We start from the raw sequence: 23,193 nt of genomic DNA, 5'->3' as shown, positions 1-23,193 counted from the left end.
TGACGTTCTCTTGGAAAACGTTAGACCTCGTCTAGTTCGCATAACATGTGAGACATTGATATAAGGTTACAGGCTGGGGGAAGGAAGAGACAATTGTATGCTAGCTGGAAAACTTTATAACATGTTGGGTCATAAAGGAATGAAAACAGCCAGACATTAGGCTCTCAAGCCCAATGTGGGGGTCATTAGGTAAAATTCTCAATGGTTGATGGGTGAGTGAAATTCCTATTCAACTTCAGCGTCGAATAATGCAAGTTGTGTATTGTACAGCCAAATTATCTGATGAGGGGAATATCACATGGTATATCAAGCTTACATACAGTGATAATTGAGTTTTTGGTGTGTTTTTAGCATTTTCCAGGCTCAAAAGTAATTAATAAAATGTTTCCCTTTAAAAACTCAACTAGACGAAAACGCACCTAAATGCGGGTAGCCGCGTTTAGCCGCGTTTGGTGTTTGAAATGCCTCTAAACACAGCTTCTGAACACATTTTTTTGGTTCCAAAAAAAGCCTCTAAACACAACTGCCTAGAAACGACTATAAACTAACCTGTATTCATGTACTGATAAGATAACATAGAGGAGAGTTCAGGAGCAGTTGGTCCCCCCCAAAATCCATACCAGACCCTTATACGAGCACAAAACCTGGCAGGCCACAGGAAAAGAGGGGGGACGAGAGAGCGCCCCCCCTCCTGAACCGTACTAGGCCATATGCCCTCAACATGGGGAGGTGCTTGGGGGTCCCCCCAAAACACATTGTCTCCATGTTGATGGGGACAAGGGCCTCATCCCCACAACCCTTGCCCGGTGGTTGTGGGGGTCTGCGGGTGGGGAGCTTATCGGAATCTGGAAGCCCTCTTTAATAAGGGGGACCCAGATCCCACCCCCCCATGTGAATGGGTATCGAGTACATTGTACCCCTACCACTGGTGTACAGAAAGCCCCCAGAAATGTCATTTCCTGAGATTGACGCAGGGATATTCCCAAAAGTCTGCACTATAAGTCAAATTTTAAGCACCCCCTGCAATAGGAATTTCATTTCTGGTACTATGCTTCCCAAGGGTTAAAAAGGATGTAGACCCTGCAGCTTTTCTCATTAGAACCCTGAGAGTGCACCAGGTGATTACAATGAACCATACCCTCCATTCAGAATCTGTCTTCAAAGGGCTTGGGGAAACAAACAGCTATTTCCCCATAGCAACAATAGGTAGAAACCTGTTACAGCATTTGCTAAAATCCCTGCAATGTAATTGATTACCCATCAGGGATTGTTTTTTTTTTCTCAACAAAAGTGGAGTTACTCATTACGTTTGGGAATTACTTGCACAATACAACATTCTATGTTTAAAAATATAATGAGTGTTTGCTTTTTTTCTACAGTCATCTATCATATTTCTATCCTACAAAACAAGGCATTCTGGTTAAATTCCAGGCACTCAGCCCCTGGCACAGAGAAGATGAGCATTAAGTTCTCTGGTGCCTAATGTACATCAGGGTTACAGACCAGACTGTCACATACCTGGTGGAGATTGAACTGGAGAGGGGGCTTCTCTTGCACCTCTTGTCTAACACCCCTGGTAGTGATGATAGGAGATGTAAGGACACAGAGTGGCATGAGGGCTGATGTAGCAGGAAGCGCCATCTGGTGTTTGCAGGAAGCAGATGACCGTAGATCACCAGGCAGGAACCCAGAACTGGAACACAGTGACAAGAGCGTAGCCAGGACCAAAGCCAGAAGGTCATCAACAGCCGTGCAGTGAGGTACAGAAACATCAGGCAGAGTCAGAATACAAGCCGAGGTCAGTACAAAGCCGGGTAGCGAGGTACAGGAGATGCAAGATAGGAGCAGAGTCAGAACATAAGCCAAGGTCACAGCAGGCAGGCAGAAATCCAGAAACAGGTGAGGAGCAAGCCGAATCATACATGGGTATGCAGGTAAGGCAAGTCAAGGCTGAAAAAAAAAATTAGGTTTCAGGGAACCCCTGCTAAAATTCTTTGGGGGTCAATGGGAAGAATGCCCCATACATCAGTGAAAGGAATGCCCCCAGAATGCCATCCTTACAAATAGCTAATAAACATTAGCATAATGCTAATGTCCCTGCCCCCTGGCATCTGACCTATAATTCTAAAGGCAACATTAAAAGTGACCTCAATCAGTCACAGCACAAGAAACCCCTCGCAACCTCTGAAGAAAACTTAGGGTTTCATGGAACCCTGGTTGAGAATGGCTGGAGTAGAGGGTTTCAAAATGTGAACTTGCACAGTATAATACACTTACCCCCTAGTGCGCCCTCCTCCAGCAGTGATAGGTCCAGGCTGCGTTAATTGCTCTGTCCATTGCTGCATCTATTTACACTGTGGCTTTTGGGTCTGGATCCTGCAGCGCTGAAGATATAACTAATGTATGGCCTACACCATGCAGTGTATAGTCGAAGAAAAAAGAATGGCAGGAGCGCGGCGCAGAGTTTTTTTGGAATATGCGATTTTGCATGTTTCTTTTGCCCAAAAAATTCATGACCCCTGGCAATTTTTTTACAGCTGGGCTTTAGTTCTGCTCTAAACAAGGCTTTTCCCCCCTTACAGTGACTGATATCTATTGGAAAATTCAAGACTGGCTTGGAGCAGTAATAAAATTTTCTTTTAGCATTCATTCCCTGGTTCTGATCTGTTTTAATTCTGTTTTCTAATGATGACACCCAATAGCTCTCTTCTTTTGATAACCATTTTGAATGGTGATATAAAGCAGAATTCACATCTCTAATATTAACTGCCACACGCTTAATTAAATGTTGCTCTGTAGGGATTTCAGAACTTATCTGCCAAGATAACGAAACTCTTCAATTGTGCTGCATAGAGTTCTGTACTTAGAGAAAAATAACTTCAGCTACCATTTAATATCCATTGTTAGATGGCTGAAATAGAAGATGAAGAAATGCTTTTCTGAGATGAATCTGAAAAAAATCAGTATAAATATAGACATTTGACATAAATAAATGTAGCACCCCTTTGACACCCCTAAGGAAGGATAGCACTTTCAAAGGCAGGGGCGGACTAGCATTTCACCCCATGGCTAAAATAAGAAGCCCAAGAAAGGATATTGGGTGCCGGTCACTTTTGTCTTTTTAAAGTTTTATTGCAGAACATTTAAGGAGGTGAGGGTTAGGAAGTCCAGATACCGTAACAGATTACTTACAGACTCTCCAGATCAGGTAAGGCCCTTTAAGGCCTGTACACACGATTGCAGACTTTTTGACAACAAACATGCAAATTAGCTGTTTTAAGGCAACATCCGCCCATGTGTACGCTCCATCGGACAAACGTTTTTGGTTTTCATCGGACAAATATTGGCTGTGCGAACAGACAAACTTGGCGGCAACAAAAGTCCTACGTCGGCTAGTCCGATCGCGTGTACACAAAACCATCGGACTTTAGTACAAAGTACAAACACACATGCTCAGAACCAATGCAAAAGATCAGACAACAATACAGAAGTTAACCAAAGAGTGGCGTCGGAGAATTAAACATCCTCTTTTGAAGTGTCATCAGTACGTTAAAAAAGTCACTACGTTCGTGTTTGTTGCCTAAAAAGTCCTGCCGTGTGTATGCAATACAAGTTCACGGCCAATGCCCTTTGGACAGAAGTCCACGGAAAAGTTTGTTTAAAGTCTGATCGTGTGTACGAGGCTTTAGAATCACTCCCTAGGACACACATTTAACCCCTTGATTGTCCCCCTAGTGTTAACCCCTTTCCCTACCAGTGACATTTATACAGTAATCAGTGGCTATTTATAGCTCTGATCGCTGTATAAATGTCAGTGGTCCCAAAATAGTGTGAAAAGTATCCAATCTGTCCGCAGCAATGTCACAGTCCCAATAAAAATCGCAGATCGCTACCATTACTAGTAAAAAAAAAAATAATAATAATAAAAATGCCATAGATCTATCCCCTATTTTGTAGATGCTATAACTTTTGTGCAAACCAATCAATATACGCTTATTGCAAATATTTTTGACCAAAAATATTTAGAAGAATATATATCGGCCTAAACTGATGAAGAAATTCGTTTTTTTTATATATTTTTGGGCGATATTTATTATTTATTATAGCAAAAAGTAAAAAATATTGCTTTTTTTTCAAAATAGTCTCTTTTTTTGTTTATAGTGCAAACAAATTTGTTTGGGTACAGCATCGCACAACCACACAATTGTCAGTTAAAGCAACGCAATGCCGTATCGTAAAAAATTGCCCGGTCAGGAAGGGGGTAAATCCTTCCGGGGCTGAAGTGGTTAAAGGTACACAAACCCAATCTTGTAAAATCAATAGTTTAGTATTTCTTTTAGATAGAAATTATACCCCATAAAAACATATAGGTACTGTACATCCTGGGAGTGGTAATATTCATTACACAACAATATCTTATATCACATCGACCATGTATTTCGATCTTTTACATGCTAATCACATATTCGAACTGCAGATATTGTATCAATCTTTGTGAAGGATGCAAAAGCTTTCTACGCGTTTCATGAATAACGTTCACTTCATCAAGAGAGTGTAAGTATGTGATAGAGATATACAGTATCTCACAAAAGTGAGTACACCCCTCACATTTTTGTAAATATTTTATTATATCTTTTCATGTGACAACACTGAAGAAATTACGCTTTGCTACAATGTAAAGTACTGAGTGTACAGCTTGTATAACAGTGTAAATTTGCTGTCCCCTCAAAATAACTCAACACACAGCCATTAATGTCTAAACCGCTGGCAACAAAAGTGAGTACACCCCTAAGTGAAAATGTCCAAATTGGGCCCAAAGTGTCAATATTTTGTGTGGCCACCATTATTTTCCAGCACTGCCTAAACCCTCTTGGGCATGGAGTTCACTAGATATGTGTTAAAACCTCGTGAGCTGTTATGCTAAACCTTTAAAATGAAATAGAAATTAAAATTATATAAAGAGCAGCCAGCACTCCCCACACTTCCTATTTATGTGATAATACAAAAATGAATACCAAATGAGTGCAGCAATAAGTGAACATGAATAAACAATAAACAATAAATGTGATATGTGACCCTCCTGTTATGGATGTTCAGTAGTGTGCAGTGCTCAATACAATCTCCTAATCCACAATAAAATAAAAGTGCTCAAAACTCCACATACATTCCCAATCATAAACAGCAAATAAATAATTATAGTGTTATAATACACTATAATTATTTATTTGCTGTTTATGATTGGGAATGTATGTGGAGTTTTTGAGCACTTTTATTTTATTGTGGATTAGGAGATTGTATTGAGCACTGCACACTACTGACCATCTATAATAGGAGGGTCACATATCACATTTATTGTTTATTCATGTTCACTTAGCGCTGCACTCATTTGGTATTCATGGAGTTCACTAGAGCTTCACAGGTTGCCAGTGGAGTCCTCTTCCCCTCCTCCATGATGACATCATGGAGCTGGTGGATGTTAGAGACCTTGCGCTCCACCACTGTCAGTACTAGGATCTGTTTAAGACCCAGCAAAACTCCCCCGACACAAACTTTACCTGGGAAACAACTGTGGTTGTTCAGCTCACCTTTAAATCACCTGTATCAGCATACCACCAGTGCTCGTGGTAGCATTGTTACCTTGTGTGCTTCTGCTTGACCCAGCTGATATCTGCTCTGTATATATCGTGTATGACCCAGCTAGTTTTGACCCTGCTTCGCTCGCTTCTGATTCGGTACCATTTGGACTCTGATTCTCCTGTAGTACCAGACTCAGCATTACTACTTGGCTGCCCAGCCAGCCTCCTGTTACATCTGCAGCAGTGAACCACAAGCACTAGCCAGCCTCTACCTTGATCTGCAGCAGTGAACCATTTGCATAATCAACACATCTGAACTGTTACCTGCTATTTGCTCCTAGCTTGACATCCACCTTCCATTTGAGGATTCCCCACAGATGCTCAATAGGGTTTAGGTCTGGAGACATCCTTGACCAGTCCATCACCTTTACCCTCAGCTTCTTTAGCAAGGCAGTGGTCGTCTTAGAGGTGTGTTTGGGGTTGTTATGTTGGAATACTGCCCTGGGGCCCAGTCTCCAAAGGGAGGGGATCATGCTCGGCTTCAGTATGTCACAGTACAAGTTGGCATTCATGGTTCCCTCAATGAACTGTAGCTCCCCAGTGCCGGCAGCACTCATGCAGCCCCAGACCATGACACTCCCACCACCATGCTTGACTGTAGGCAAGACACACTTGTCTTTGTACTCCTCACCTGGCTGCCGCTACACACGCGTGACACCATCTGAACTAAATAAGTTTATCTTGGTCTCATCAGACCACAGGACATGGTTCCAGTAATCCATGTCCTTAGTCTGCTTGTCTTCAGCAAACTGTTTGCGGCCTTTCTTGTGCATCATCTTTAGAAGAGGCTTCCTTCTGGGATGACAGCCATGCAGACCAATTTGATGCAGTGTGCGGTGTATGGTCTGAGCACTGACAGGCTGACTCCCCACCCCTTCAACCTCTGCAGCAATGCTGGCAGCACTCATACGTCTATTTCCCAAAGACAACCTCTGGATATGACGCTGAGCACGTGCACTTGACTTCTTTGGTCGACCATGGCGAGGCCTGTTCTGAGTGGAACCTGTCCTGTTAAACTGCTGTATGGTCCTGGCCCCTGCGCTGCAGCTCAGTTTCAGGGTCTTGGCAATCTTCTTATAGCCTAGGCCATGTTTATGTAGCGCAACAATTCTTTTTTTTAGATCCTCAGACAGTTCTTTGCCATGAGGTGCCATGTTGAACTTCCAGTGACCTGTATGAGAGAGTGAGAGCGATAACACCAAATTTACCACACTTTCTCCCCATTTACACCTGAGACCTTGTAACACTAATGAGTCACATGACACTGGGAGGGAAAAATGTCTAATTAGGCCCAATATGGATATTTTCACTTAGGGATGTACTCACTTTTGTTGCCAGCGGTTTAGAAATTAATGGCTGTGTGTTGAGTTATTTTGAGGTGACAGCAAATTTACACTGTTATACAAGCTGTACACTCATTACTTTACATTGTAGCAAAGTGTCATTTCTTCAGTGTTGTCACATGAAAAGGTATGATAAAATATTTACAAAAATGTGAGGGGTGTACTCACTTTTGTGAGATACTGTATATGAATGAGCCTTATTGTTGAAAAGTCATATGTAAAATTGCTCCACAGAAGCTGGAACCTAACAAACAATTGGAGGCCACGAGGGATATTTCATAACGCGTTTCCTTAATGATGTCAAATATCTTCATCCATACTATGCCACATGCTATCTCATGGGCTTCTATCTTCTACTTGGCCCCTGTATATCAACGTTCACAGTAAAGGTGGTAGGTTGGAATTGCTGTTATCTGAGTCTGCTCAACTAATATGCAGTGACTATGCTTGATAAAAAAGTATATCACATGGCTTCTCCTGGATCAATTTCAGCCTCGTGACTTCTGAAGCTGGACTAGCCTCCACCAATAAGGGGAGTCCTACTGTATATCGCAAAGTGAGGTGTCCTCACTTTGCTGGCTACCAGGTGCAATGGAGAGCTACATAATATTGTGTTTGTGTACCTTTAAAAAGACCCACTTGTTTGCAATAATCACCCCATTTAAGAATGTTTTATTTAAGTGGGTTGGCTTTTGGACAGAAACCCAAATACACTTTGTGCCCCAAGTGGGTTTAAAACCGAAAACTCCAGTTCCACAAGACGACAGTGCTAAACTCTCAACCACATTGCTGCATCTCCATGGCTACTAGACTGGTCCATAATCACTGTGCTGCCCTCGTTAGTCACCGTGATAACCGCCCACAGCCACCATGCTGACCATTTTATAAAACATTTTACTTCCATTCAGATAGTCAAATTTATGAATCACCTTTATTCTGGAGATCATTTCTTCTCCTAAGTAATAGTTGTTCAGTACTTTTATATGCATATAATCTTTTTGCATATGTACATCCCACACACACTTAAGAACTCAAGAGATCTCCTGGTACATTTTGTATTTCTGGAGATATAACCTCTAAATTATCGCCTCCTCGCAATCTAAAAGACTTCACATGCTGGCTGGTCATAGAAATAATTAAAGGAGCTTTCTATCTACCCTCCATCAGCTAAAACAATGAGCATAATGCACGAATTGTAATGACTGGAATAACTTCAAGCCGAGTGTTTAGCTTGCGGTTGCAGCACGGCCCCATTCACTTACATAGCTGGCCTTTCATCTGTAGCATTTTGTTGAAAAGTGGTCAGAAGGAGGAGGAATAGTTTCCCATCATTGATATTAGTGGAAAGACTAGTGCCCCATCATTAGACATGTGCAATCTGTTTTGGTCCAGATATAAATTCAGACAAATTTTTCCTTTATTCAGGGATTCGGATGTATCTGAATTAAATAGTAAGGAATTTGGTTGAAATTCATTTAATTTAGCTTAATTTGGCTTCCCCGCTGACAGATGAATGTAAACAAAAGAATGCTGGCAATGAAAAGAGCAGAAAAAAAACAGTGTGGCCCCTTAAGGTCTGGTATGGATTTTAAGGGGCACCCCACACCAAAAGTAAAACTGCCCACCTAATATATACTGTGGTAGGGCAGCTCTATTGCGCGAAACATTGTACCTGTATGTTGTTTTATGCAATAGATAGTGTGGGCGTGCGCACGCCCGATGCATGCAGGGGGAGCACGGCCATGGGTCCCGCGGACTCGATGTCCGCCAGCCACCCACGATCGATTCACAGAGAAGCTAAACGGGGATCTGCCTATGTAAACAAGGCAGATCCCTGTTCTGACAGGGGAGGACACTGAGATCACCTGTTCCTAGTAATCAGGAACAGCGGTCTCTTCGTTGTCCCAGTGAGCCCATCCCCCACACAGTTAGAACACACACACTGAGGGAACAAAGTTAACCCTTCGAGCTCCCCAAGTGTTAACCCCTTCCCTGCCAGTGTCATTTATACAGTGATCAGTGCATTTATTAGCACTGATCACTGTATTGGTGTCACTGGTCCCCAAAAAGTGTTACTTAGGGTCAGCTTTATCCGCCGCAATGGCGCAGTCCAGCTAAAAATCGCTGATCACCGCCATTACTAGTAAAACAAATTTAAAAAAAATAAAAGTCCCTAAATCTATCCCATAGTCTGTAGATGAGATAACTTTTGCACAAACCAATCAATATACACTTATTGCGATTTTTTATTTTTTTTTAATAAAAATGTGTAGTAGAATACATATTGGCCTAAACTGATGAATAAATCTTTTTTTTAAATTTTTTTTGGATATATATTATAGCAGAAAGTAAAAAATATTGATTTTTTTTTTTTTTAATTGTCGCTTTTTTGTTTATAGCACAAAAAATAAAAAGCGCAGAGGTGATCAAATACCACCAAAAGAAAGCTCTATTTGTGGGAAAAAAGGACATCAGTTTTATTTGGGTATAGTGTCACACACCTGCGCAATTGTCAGTTAAAGTAACGCAGTGCCGTATCGCAAAAGATGGCCCGGTCATTAAGGGGGTAAATGCCTCCGGGGCTGAAGTGATTAGCAAAAAAAAAAAAACGGCGTGGGTTCCCCCCAAAAATCCATACCAGACTCTTATCTGAGCTCAGCAGGCCAGAAAAAAGGGGGGTGGGCGAGCGAGCGGCTTACACCCTTTTTGGAGATTGAGTAGGGGTGGGGAAGAGGCCCTTGTCCTCATCAACATGGGGACAAGGTGCTTTGGGGGGGCAGAGCTCCCCCTGACCCAAAGCACCCTTCATGTTGAAGGCATGTGGCCTGGTATGGTTCAGGATGGGGGTCTGCTCCGGTGGGGGGGGCAGCCATGCTGTTTTTTTTTTAAACCGGCATTTGTTTTGTTTGCATTCTGCTGTCAGCTAGGAATCCCATTGACAGCACATGTAAAGAATTTCAGCGACCGCCCACTCCCTAACAACCAGCTACTCTGATTTATGAATATACAAAATGAATGCCGAAGATACGAACCGAATTCCGAAAACAAATTGGTCCAATATTGCGTCAATGAAACAATTTGTTTTCTGAATCTCAGAAATCGTTTTGTATTTTTAACACTGCAGAATAACATTCGTTTTTTTTTTTTAAAACAGCGTCAAAATGTAAACGCCCCCACGATCAATTACAAAGAAAAAACAAAAAAACTTGTGCCCCCCCCCCCAAGATCCATACCAGACCCCTATCCGAGCATGCAGCCTGGCAGGCCAGGAAGGGGGGGGGGGGGACAAGCAAGCGCCCCCCACTCCTGAACCATACCAAGCCACATGCACCCCGAAGCACCTTGTTCCCATGTTGATGTGGACAAGGGCTTCTTCCCCACAACCCTGGCCAGTGATTGTGGAAGGGTCTGTAGGCAGGAGGCTTATCGGAATCTGTACATTGTGCCCCTACTCATTCACTAAAAAAAGTGTGAAAAAGCAATAAAAACACAGTCAAGTCTTTTATTAAAAAACAAAAAGGAATACACAAATTTCCCCCAAAGTAGATCCGACATCAAACATGATGCACGCGACTACTGCCGACCCGAAAAAAAAAAGAAGTTCCTCAACCGACAAAGGGTCCCGCTGTCTTCCAGCTCCGCTGTCTGCCAGTTCTTAAATAGCTAAGAGGAGGGGCCACCCCTTGTGACATCATCGACCCAGCATGCCTCGGTCAATGAAATCACAAGGGCACGGGGTCACCCAATGATGTCATCGGCTGGCCCCCACTCCTTAGTTATTTAAGAACTGTCAGGCGGCGGAGCTGGCGGGTGCAGAATTGTTTTTTTTGTTTAATTCTTTGGGGGGGATCTGTGTTGGACACCTTTCTGAGCAGCAACCTTTGTTGGCAGGAATCTACACTAAAGATAATTTAAGACCTGTATACATTAGATGCAGCCGCCTGTCCCTTCATTCCAACAGGAATTCACATATTAAACAAGCCTGCTAGTGCTTTGAGATCTATCTAAGAGGTGTTGGCACCACTCCCTTTGTTCCCCATGCCTGGGGCTGTGTTCATGGCTCCCTTGGTGGAGCTCCCTGGCTTGTGTGCTTGTGTAGCATATACCATCGTTGCCCGTCCGGTGTCTGGCTGCACAGAAAGAAATCTCTTTGCAAAACAAAAAGAAAAAGTTACACTACTCTCATAAAATTACACATGTAACCATGTAAACATGTTATACAGTGTGCAAACGAGATGTCCAAAGTAACAGAACGAATAAGATAACTGTAGGTTATACACGAGAATATACATTGTATATGAAAAAATACATGCAATATTGTAGAGGTCATACATACAGATTGCCTATACAGTGAACACGCTATTGTCAGGGAGCTTTCATGGGACAACAGGTGGCGAGGGCCATACAGGGTGAGGCCTGTAGAAAGGCTTGAAGGCTAATCAGATGCCTGTCTTAGGATGTAGAGTCTAGGAGGGGAGACCCAAACCCTGATTGATCCCATGGTTCCCATATTTTGTTAAATTGTGGGATAATGTCGCGTACAGTAGCCGTGAGGTATTCATGTCAGCTATGAGTTGGAGGATTCTGGACCATGGAGGAGGTATATTGGACAACCAACACAGAGGGATAACTCTCTTGGCAGCCAACAGGATGTAGGAGATCAAATGTTTAACAAGTTTAGACAATACCGGTAAAGGGAAGACCCAATAGATAGTGTATTGGGTCGGGCGGGAGGGTCATGTCCACCAATTTCTGAAGTAGTAGCATCACCTCATGCCAGAAGGGTTTAATCAAAGGGCGGTGCCAGAAAATATTGAATAGCATGCCTATGTCTAGCCCACATCGCCAAAACATCGCTGAACCCGATGGGTCGAATTTATGTACCAGAACATGAGGACTTTCTGAGAGGGGGGTTTAACACCATTACAGTCCCATTTGTTCCTTTTTTTTTTTGCAATTATTTTTATACTTTCTTGTCCAAATGTACAAACAAATTCTACAGGTGTAAGGCCAGCATAACACTGAGAGATGCTGGCAGAGTGATGACTTTAAACGTGTGATAAAACCCCTTCATTATTTGATCAGCAGTCTGGAGGTAGATGGGTGACCAAGCTGCATTGTTCAACCAGCTGAACACTATAACCAATTTTCTGGGAAGTAAAACCGTTCAGATATACCGTAGTTATTGCAAATAGCTGTTTGCCTTTATAGGTAGATTAGGCAACATAACTGGTTCTTTTTTACAGTAATGTGTAATAACAGCGGTTGCGATTATTCATGTCTCACCTCTGTTTATTGGCAGACATACAGGAATTTTATGAAGTCACGTTGCTCAGCTCCCACATCGACTATGAAGAAAAAATCTCCGAACTGAACCATGTAGCTGAATTATGGGAGAAGAACAATTCTTCATCTGGCTGTCCGGAGAGCTTCCAGCAAGCCTCAGAGGTAGCTTTTGATTTAGCAATGTCTGTTATGTGTACATCAATAAAGACAAAAAGCTCACTAGACAAAAACTAGGCAACTCCATGACTCATTCTGGGAAAAAAACTAAAAAAAAAAAACCGTGCCCACTCAATATATTGTAAGGAGTTTAGCAATCTTTATTGTAGGTTCCTACCCACTTTGGTTTTGGAAATCATACAACCCCCTTCGCCACCACCTTTTATTTTTTATTATAGTTATGTACTGTAGGTTGAGGGAAAAACAAAGAGTGGCGATCGAGTTCAACAAAAACACAAAGGTAAATTGAAAGCCTGCATCATAATTCATAAACCTAAACTCATGGTTGACAAAGGCAAAAACCTGCTTAATAAGCATGGTTCAATTTGCTCCTACCCGGGTCCGGATCTAGCCCACCTGATCTGGGGGTGCAGGAAAAAAGTCAGGGGACAAAAGGTCAATGCTGTTTGTGAATCACTGACAGTCTATCACACAGTGTGATAGAGAACCCGTATTCCCTGTTCACTGGGTGCGCTTCTGTAAGGAGTCACCACCTGGAAGTAACGTTTGAGAGGTAGTGCAGAGGTGTGCAGGAGTGCACAGGGAAAAATAATATGTATTAGCCTGTCCCCTTACTGTATATTAGATATCCTTATCAGAGACCCCCCCCTCATATCAGGGTCTTCATCAGAGTCCCACCTTACTTCAGGTGTCCCTATTAGAGGCCCCCCATATCAGGCTCCCCCTTACCTCACGCGTCCCTATCAGGGTACCCATTAGAGTCCCATCTTACATCAGGTGTCCCTATTAGAGGCCCCCCATATCAGGCCCCCCCTTACCTCAGGCGTCCCTATCAGGGTACCCATTAGAGTCCCATCCTACATCAGGTGTCCCTATTAGAGGCTCCCCATATCAAGCTCCCCCTTACCTCAGGCGTCCCTATCAGGGTACCCATTAGAGTCCCATCTTACATCAGGTGTCCCTATTAGAGGCCCCCCATATCAGGCCCCCCCTTACCTCAGGCGTCCCTATCAGGGTACCCATTAGAGTCCCATCCTACATCAGGTGTCCCTATTAGAGGCCCCCCATATCAAGCTCCCCCTTACCTCAGGCGTCCCTATCAGGGTACCCATTAGAGTCCCATCTTACATCAGGTGTCCCTATTAGAGGCCCCCCATATCAGGCTCCCCTTTCCTCAGGTGTCCCTATCAGGGTACCCATTAGATTAATGGGTAACAACGCTCCTTAATTAGATTAACAGATTAACAACGCTCCTTTCCAAAGATGCCTACTGTGCTCCTTCATCCAGAGTTTCCACAAACTGCTAACTTTAACTTCTTAGCGACTGCCCCATGCACATATACTGCGGCAGAGTCTGGGATGAGCCCGCGCTACTGGCGAACCGCTCCCACTGTGATTATAAACAGGGAGAGCCCACAGACTCGCTGTCTGCAGGTGCCCACTGATTAGACAATACAGAGGCAGGATGACAATCTGCTTATGTCAACAAGGCAGATTGTCGTTCTGTCAGAGGGGAAGGTACTGATCCTGTGTTTCTGCTAAGCAGGCACAGAGATCTTTGCCTTCCCCTAGTCAAATCACCTCCCCCACAGTTAGTAAACACAATTTAGGCAGACATTTAACCCTTTGATCGCCCCTGACGTTAACCCCCTTCCCTACCAGTGTCATTAGTACAGTGACAGTGTACATTATTTAGCACTGATCACTGTATAAGTGTCACTGGTCCCCAAAAAAGTGTCAAAAGGGTCAGATTTGTCCGCAGTCCCGCTATAAGTCCCTGCCATTACTAGTAAATAAAAATAATAATAAATAAATAAATAAAAATATCCTATAGTTTGTAGACGCTATAACTTTTGCGAAAACCAATCAATATATGCTTATTGGGATTTTTTTTTTACCAATAATATGTAGCAGAATACATATTAGCCTAAACTGATGAAGAAATTTGATTTTTTAAAAAAAAAAATTTATTGGATATGTTTTATATCAGAAAGTAAAAAAAATATTTTTTTCAAAATTGTCGGTCTTTTTTTGTTTATAGCACAAAAAATCAAAAACCGCAGAGGTGATCACAATGCCACCAAAAGAAAGCTCTATTTGTGGGGGGAAAAAAAAAGGACAAAAATGTTTTTTGGGTACAGCGTCACACAACTGCGCAATGGTCAGTTAAAGTAACGCAGTGCCGTATCGCAAAAAATGGACTGGTCATGAATGGGGGGTAAACCTTCTGGAGCTGAAGTGGTTAACATGAAGGTGGGTTGTAAATGGTGATGACATAAATGCAGAGCTTGTACGTCAGGATAGCAGCTCACCAGTATGACTGTTTCCATCACTTATGATTCAGCTGGCTAGGACAGGAGTGGGGAGGAGGAATCGGGCCAAGTCTTTCGCCATTGTCTGCAGTATAATACATGGTAGGGAGTGTTTGTAATGAAGGGACATCTGTATAGGCTGTTCCACATCACTAGAATACAGTCTTTTTAAAAAAAAATGCCTTTTTGTATGATTTTTGATATGATTTCTGCAGTAATGTGCATTAAGGGGCCAATTCACACCAGGATATGGTGCGGGAAACCCACATTCCATGTGCATATCCCGCACCTCATTCAAAACGCACTGTACTTGCGGTCTGCAGCAGGTGTCAGTGTTAATGCCACCCCAAACGCAGGTTGCAAATGCAGTGCATATGATTGCATTGGATTGCTTCGTACAGTAGTAGCATACAATCAGGTTGCTGTGCGTTTGTTAACCACTTCAGCCCCGGAAGGATTTACCCCCGTCCAGACCAGAGCACTTTTTGCGATACGCCACTGCGTCGCTTTAACTGACAATTGCGCGGTCGCGCAACGTTGCACCCAAACAAAATTGACGTCCTTTTTTCCCCAGAAATAGAGCTTTCTTTTGGTGGTATTTGATCGCCTCTGCGTTTTTTATTCTTTGCGCTATAAACAAAAAAAGGGGGGAGAATTTTGAAAAAAAAAAAAAAGCAATATTTTTTACTTTTTGCTATAATAAAAATTCCCCCCAAAATAAAAAAAAAATTAATGTCTTTCTCAGTTTAGGCCGATATGCATTCTTCTACATATTTTTGGTAAAAAAAAAAAAATCACAATAAGCGTATATTGATTGGTTTGCACAAAATTTATAGAGTCTTAAAATAGGGGATAGATTTATGGCATATTTATTATACATTTTTTTTTTTTATTAGTAATGGCGGCGATCTGCGATTGTTATCGCGACTGCAACATTATAGCGGACACATCGGACACTTTTGACACTATTTTGGGACCATTGTCATTTATACAGTGATCAGTGCTATAAAAATGCATTGATTATTGTGTAAATGACACTGGCTGGGAAGGGGTTAAACACTAGGGGGGGTGATGAAGGGGTTAAGTGTGTCCTAGGGAGTGATTCTAACTGTGGGGGGATGGGCTTCAACTGACATGACAGCGATCACTGCTCCCGATGACAGGGAGCAGTAGATCTCTGTCATGTCACTAGGCAGAACAGGGAAATGCCTTGTTTACAAAGGTATCTCTCCCTTCTTCCGCCCCGTGACACGATCGCGGGCCCCCGGCGGACATCGAGTCTGCAGGATCCACGGGTAAGGTCACGGAGCACGCGGCGGGCGCTGGTCGGCAAGCGGTTAAAGTAGCGCATGCACTACATTTGGTGTGGTCCGGCACTGTGCAATTCATGGTGTGAACCGCTGCAAAGGAAGGACACTGCAGTTTTTTAAATGTAACCTTTACAAAACGAAGAGAAATTGAACTCTGGAAGCTGTGTCTAAAAAAAAAAAAAAAAAAAGGCAGGCAGAGGGCAAAGGACTGTCACCATGACTGTTGCCGTGTTTTTGGCTCGATTTTGTTCAGGTCACCAATGTAAAAGGCAGGAAAATCCCTGTAATCTGCCCCAAAGAAGCTCATGTTCTTTGAGCTTAGGGCGTTTTTCAGGCGTTTTGCTTCAGGTGACAAAACGCTCAGATGTGAACAGGTGCCATTGAAATGAATAGGATTTTGCTTGTTGGGCGTTTTTTCAGGCATTTTATGAGCGTTTTATGAGCTGAGAAAGCTCAGGTGTGAATGTAGCCTTAGGGTGCATGGGCTCTGCCTCCAATATCCATCACCACCCCCCTATCCATGCGTCCAGCCCCTTTCAGAACGCCGGGTGCATGGATTCCAATGCGGGGAAGGTGGTTTTTTGAAGCCTCTCCGCCAATCAGGATGCGCTGGTCTGAGACCCGTTTCCCGATCGGCCAAAAGGAGAAGTGTTCTGATTGGCTGCCAAGGAGGAGGGAGGAGACGGAAACCGCTGAGCAGGGAAAGGAGAAGCTGCTCTTGATGCCCGCAGAGGAGAGCCGGCGAAGCCGCCTGTGATTGCCCGCCATGGATGGGGTAAGTGCACCGACCGACCAGCCCCTCGACCGGCTGACCTGACCCGCCGGGGAATAGTGCACCCCAACCCCCTGAAACCCCAACCTCCCCCTTCCAGCATGACAATGACCCAAAACATACCGCCAAGGCAACAAAGAAGTGGCTCAAGAAGAAACACATTAAGGTCCCGGATAGACCTAGTCAGTCTCCAGACCTTAATCCTGTAGAAAATTTATGGAGGGAGCTGAAACTTCAAGTTGCAAAAAGACAGCCAAGACACCTTAAGGATTTAAGGACAAAACACATTTGTATCATGTGTTTTTTCTTGATTGCAGAGATTTCAGTTCACTTTCTGTCCCATAGATACCTCAGGAAGACAGGACTTTCTCTCTTAGACAGTTGTCACTGCAACAAGAATCCTTATTGGATGATTTCCCCTCCATTCCTGTTCTGATGTCTATTCAAAATTTTGGATTTTCCTTCACTTTCCGTCCCAGTAACAGTGGTCATGGCAATAAAAATCTGACATGAGTTTTAACACTCTTACTGTATCCACTTACTTAAAGCACTGTAAAAAAAACTGCGATCAAGCAGGCTTTTACTGCAGAAAAGACATGCACTGTATGGTACTATGCAGACATGCACTGTATGGTACTATGCAGACATGCACTGTGTGGTACTATGTAGACATGCACTGTATGGTACTATGTAGACTGGCGCTGTGTAGTACTATGTAGACATGCATTCTATGGTACTATGTAGACATGCACTCTATGGTACTATGTAGACATGCACTATTTGGTACTATGCAGACATACACTACGTGGTACTATATAGACATGCACTGTGTGGTACTATGTAGACATGCACTGTATAGTACTATGTAGACAGGCGCTGTATGGTACTATGCAGACATGCACTGTATGGTACTATGCAGACATGCACTGTATGGTACCATGTAGACATGCACCCTATGGTACTATGTATACATGCACTGTATGGTACTATGCAGACATGCACCCTATGGTACTATGCAGACAGGCGCTGTGTGGTACTATGTAGACATGCGCTCTATGGTACTATGCAGACAGGCACTGTATGGTACTATGTAGACATGCACTCTATGGTACTATGTAGACATGCACTCTATGGTACTATGCATAAAGGCGCTGTGTGGTACTATGTAGACAGGCACTGTATGGTACTATGTAGACATGCACTCTATGGTACTATGCAGACATGCACTATGTGGTACTATGTAGACAGGCGCTGTATGTTACTATGCAGACATGCACTGTGTGGTACTATGTAGACATGCACCCTATGGTACTATGTAGACATGCACTCTATGGTACTATGTAGACATGCACTGTGTGGTACTATGCAGACATGCACCCTATGGTACTATGTAAACATGCACTGTGTGTTACTATGTAGACATGCTCTGTGTGGTACTATGTAGACATACACTGTGTGGTACTATGTAGACATGCACTCTATGGTACTATGCAGACATGCACTGTGTGGTACTATGCAGACATGCACTGTATGGTACTATGCAGACATGCACTGTATGGTACTATGTAGACATGCACCCTATGGTACTATGTAGACATGCACTCTATGGTACTATGTAGACATGCACTCTATGGTACTATGTAGACAGGCGCTGTCTCTTCTGCAATAAAGTGGCCCTACCTGCCTGCTCACTGTCCCCTCCGGCACTGTAAACTGAGCTGTGCATGGGAAGGAGTGACGTCATCCCCCGACGCCCAATGAAGAGGCACTCAGAAGAAGATGCCGGTGCGGGACCCTTGGATAGGTAACCAATGGTAGATGATCACACAGGATGGGAATCTGTGAGACCTGTCCAATGGGAGCAACAAATATTTGTCAGAGGTTCTCACTCTTCACCACTCTAGTAAAAAATAAATAAATAAATAAATACAAATTTTATATATACATATATATATATATATATACACACACACTATATACCGTATATTATTGTCTCTGCCTCCATTCATCCTCAAGTAAAGGGAAATCTTCCCAGTCACTGTGTCCAGAGCTAAAAAAAAAAAAAATTGCATATAGCAAGTCCTTCTATCTTTCTACCACACACTTGCCTCCCTTCTTTCACATTTGTTGCCTTCTCCCGATTGTCTAAAATAAATGAGAACTACATGCAAAACTTTTTTCTTTTCATTTTGGATAGAGCAAGTGTTATAACCCTTGTAAAGTTTATTTTTGCCATCTTATGTCCCGTTGGGTAGACATGCACTGTGTGGTACTATGTAGACATGCACTGTATGGTACTATGTAGACATGCACTGTATGGTACTATGTAGACATGCACTGTGTGGTACTATGCAGACTGGCGCTGTGTGGTACTATGCAGACATGCACTCTATTATACTATGTAGACATGCACTCTATGGTACTATGTAGACATGCACTGTATGGTACTATGCAGACATGCACTGTATGGTACTATGCAGACATGCACTGTATGGTACTATGCAGACATGCACTGTGTGGTACTATGTAGACATGCACTGTATGGTACTATGCAGACATGCACTGTGTGGTACTATGTATACATGCACTGTGTGGTACTATGCAGACATGCACTCTATGGTACTATGCAGACAGGCGCTGTGTGGTACTATGTAGACATGCACTCTATGGTACTATGCAGACAGGCGCTGTGTGGTACTATGCAGACATGCACTGTGTGGTACTATGTAGACATGCACTGTATGGTACTATGCAGACATGCACTGTGTGGTACTATGTATACATGCACTGTGTGGTACTATGCAGACATGCACTGTGTGGTACTATGTAAACATGCACTCTATGGTACTATGCATAAAGGCGCTGTGTGGTACTATGTAGACAGGCACTGTATGGTACTATGTAGACATGCACTCTATGATACTATGCAGACATGCACTATGTGGTACTATGTAGGCGCTGTATGTAATTGGATATTTATTATAGCAAAAAGTAAAACATATTGTGTTTTTTTCAAACTTGTCACTCTTGTTTTGTTTATAGCGCAAGAAATAAAAACCGCAGGGGTGATCAAATACCACCAAAAGAAAACTCTATTAGTGGGGAAAAAATGATAAAAATTTCATTTGGGTACAGTGTTGCATGGGCGCGCAATTGTTATTCAAAGTGCGACAGCGCTGAAAGCTGAAAATTGGCTTGGGCAGGAAGGGGGTGAAAATGCCCAGTATTGAAGTGGTTAACTATTATTTTGCTGATGATTTTTCTTTAATCGCTATCTTTCTAACCAATAATATTTATTCTTTTATTCCGTAAATTTTTTTATGGTCACATTGAAAAAAAATTTAAAATTGAAAGAATAGAAAATATTTTATTTTTTTTTAATTTCTATGTTGTAAATAACTTGCCAATGCTTGAAGCTCCCAAACACTCCACGTGCAAAACCCCATGATTTTCACTTTTGTCCATTCCCACTTAAAGTGGTGTTCCGGCCGAAATTATACTTTTTAAATAAAAATACCCCTATAATACACAAGCTTAATGTATTCTAGTAAAGTTAGTCTGTAAACTAAGGTCTATTTTGTTAGTTTATAGCAGTTGTTTGTTATTTTATAAACTTACAGCAGGCCGTGGCCATCTTAAGTGTGGGCATCTGAAGCCAGATCTCATCCTTGCAGATCTTGCACATGCTCAGTGCAGCACAAGCAGTGTAATAGGTTTCAGGTCAGGTTTCCATAGCAACGGCAGTGTCAAAGGAAGGTGCCGCCCCTTCCCAGAAGGCATTGCAAACAGGAAATGATGCGATGGGCCACGGCCAGGGAGGAGGAAGTGAAAAATGAATACAGCAGATATACAGTAGGTGCTGAGAAAAAAAATAAAAAAAATATCCAATTTGTTTACAGTGCACAGTTTAGTGAGGGATGCTGAAGAGTTGTAAAAGTGGGTGGAACTCCGCTTTAAATGCAATGTTGCTTGAAGCTTGTAGCTTAAAACCGTGCATAAGCTACAAACTCCAAGCGTTCCCAATAGACTGCAATGAGAGCGCCTGAAAATAAGTGAACAAGTGCAGGAAAAAAATGCAGAAACGCCCTTATCATGCATTTTTATCAGATAGCAACAAGCTCTCCACTGGCTAAAAATATTAAAGTCACAAAAACACAAAAAGCCTGAGAAACAAGCAAAAATGCCTGTACACACACTAAAAAATAAAAGCCTGCAAAACTACCAAAGATGCTCAGCTCAAATGTGAATGCAACCTGGTGCGGGGGGGTCCTTGCAAAATGGTGGTTTGTAATCTTAGTTTCACCTAAATAATGCTATTCTAAGTCTACCTTAGACGTGTGCGGTTCGCTTCGTTCCAAATTAATATTCAGACAAATTTTTCGTTATTCGGAGTTTCGGATATATCCGAATTACAATATATATGATTTTTACCGAATGCTCCGAATAGGAAAACGAAATTCGTCTGAATTTCGGAAATTCAGACTGAAATTCGAATTTAATTTTACATCATACTCCAGTCGAATTCTAGCTGTACACAAATTGCTGAAATCAAAGACTGTGTATATTAGAGTACAATTTCGAAATAATACTGTTTTAGTTAAGCCAATGGTGATTTAACCGCTTGCCGACCAGCCGCCGCAGTTGTACTGCGGCAGAATGGCACGGCAGGCGCATTGACGTTATGTTACGTCACTCCCTCTGGTGGCCACTAGGGGCACACGCGCCTGCAGCTCACCCCCCAGAGCCGATACGAGTGCCTGACGGCCTCGATGACCGCTGGGCTCCCGCAATCACTTGTAAAATGGCAGGAACCAGGATCTCTGTGTGTAAACACACAGATCCCGGTTCTCTGAGGGGAGAAGAGACAGATCGTCTGTTCATACAGAGTATGAAGAGCGATCTGTCATCTCCCCTACACAGTCCCCTCCCCCCTTCAGTTAGAAACACAAACAGAGAACACAATTAACCCCTTGATCGCCCCCTAGTGTTAACCCCTTCACTGCCAGTGACATTTTTACAGTAATCAATGCATTTTTATAGCACTGATTGCTGTATTAATGCCAATGGTCCCAAAAATGTCCGATGCGTCCGCCATAGTGTCGAAGTCACGTTAAAAATAGCAGATCGCTGCCATTACTAGTAAAAAAAAAAAAATAATAATAAAAATGCTATAAATCTATCCCCTATTTTGTGGACGCTATAACTTTTGCGCAAACCAATCAGTATACGCTTATTGCGATTTTTATTACCAAAAATATGTAGAAGAATACATATCGGCCTAAACTGAGGAAAAATTTGCTTTTTTTTAAAAAAAAATGGGGATATTTATTATAGCAAAAAGTACAAAACATTGTGTTTTTTTTTCAAAATTGCAGCTTTTTTGATTTATAGCACAAAAAATAAAAACCGCAGAGGTGATCAAATACCACCAAAAGAAAGCTCTATTTGTGGTAACAAAGGACGTCAATTTTGTTTGGGTGCAACGTCGCACGACCGCGCAATCGTCAGTTAAAGCGACGCAGTGCCAAATTCGCAAAAAGCGCTCTGGTCAGGAAGGGGGTAAAATCTTCCGGGGCTGAATCGGTTAAAGAGTCATTGTAATCATTTGATGACGATATTTCTTTTGTTTGTTCACTTTGCCACATTCGAATCGAAAAAAAAAAAAAATAGAAAGTTTTCAATTTGACCGATTCAAAATGTATTGATTCGACTGCTTCGAATCGAAAAAAATTGGTAAATTCAAAGAAAATTCAAAAAATTCATGATACGAATTCCGAATACGGATTGAACGAATCAACCGAATTTAACAAAACGAAACGCCTAGATTAACAAATCGAAATTAAACAAGACAAATTTTTTTCGTCATGCACATGTCTAGTCTACCTGTGATTGCTGCTTTGATGGTGAGCTGCAGCAAGACCTGAACGCGGACGGTCACAGCCGCCTCCCAGGAGTTTAGGGTAGTTTGATAGAGAAAGATCTTTGCTGCATTGTAGGCAACAGCTAGCTTGTTGTTCAAAACACATATAACATATCACTCTCTGAGGGTTTTTTGCTTGTTAAAAAATAGATGATACATTGTATTTGCCAAGCACACCAAAAACAAGCAAACAGACAAAAAAAAAAAAAAAATAGCATGGGAAGCAGATAAACAGCTCTTTCACTCTAGGGCTGATTTTTGAGAATTCCCGGGAGTTCTCCTTTAAAAAAATGACAGTTGACGTTTTCCCAGAACAGTCTGTGATACCGAAACCTGTCCAGGTAATTGACATCCAGAGAATGAAATAAGACTTGGTGGCTGTAGGCAAAACAGAAAGCCTTTATTTATAGAATTCCAAGTGTATATATATATATATA

General features: G+C 42.4%; 1 protein-coding gene across 2 annotated transcripts in view; it reads left to right on the top strand.

Annotated features, from left to right (window-relative positions):
• The window catches only part of DLG2 (discs large MAGUK scaffold protein 2), a 2,047,541-nt gene that overhangs the window by 217,425 nt on the left and 1,806,923 nt on the right, over window positions 1-23,193 (top strand). For both annotated transcript variants that reach the window (XM_073612834.1, XM_073612835.1), the window contains exon 3: window positions 12,282-12,427. In XM_073612834.1, the coding sequence (XP_073468935.1) occupies window positions 12,282-12,427 (146 nt within the window). The remainder of the gene's footprint in view (window positions 1-12,281; window positions 12,428-23,193) is intronic.

This window comes from Aquarana catesbeiana, linkage group LG02 (assembly GCF_042186555.1).
Source record: "Aquarana catesbeiana isolate 2022-GZ linkage group LG02, ASM4218655v1, whole genome shotgun sequence".
NCBI classification, from domain to species: domain Eukaryota; kingdom Metazoa; phylum Chordata; class Amphibia; order Anura; family Ranidae; genus Aquarana; species Aquarana catesbeiana.
This window is presented reverse-complemented; position numbering and strand designations above follow the sequence as displayed.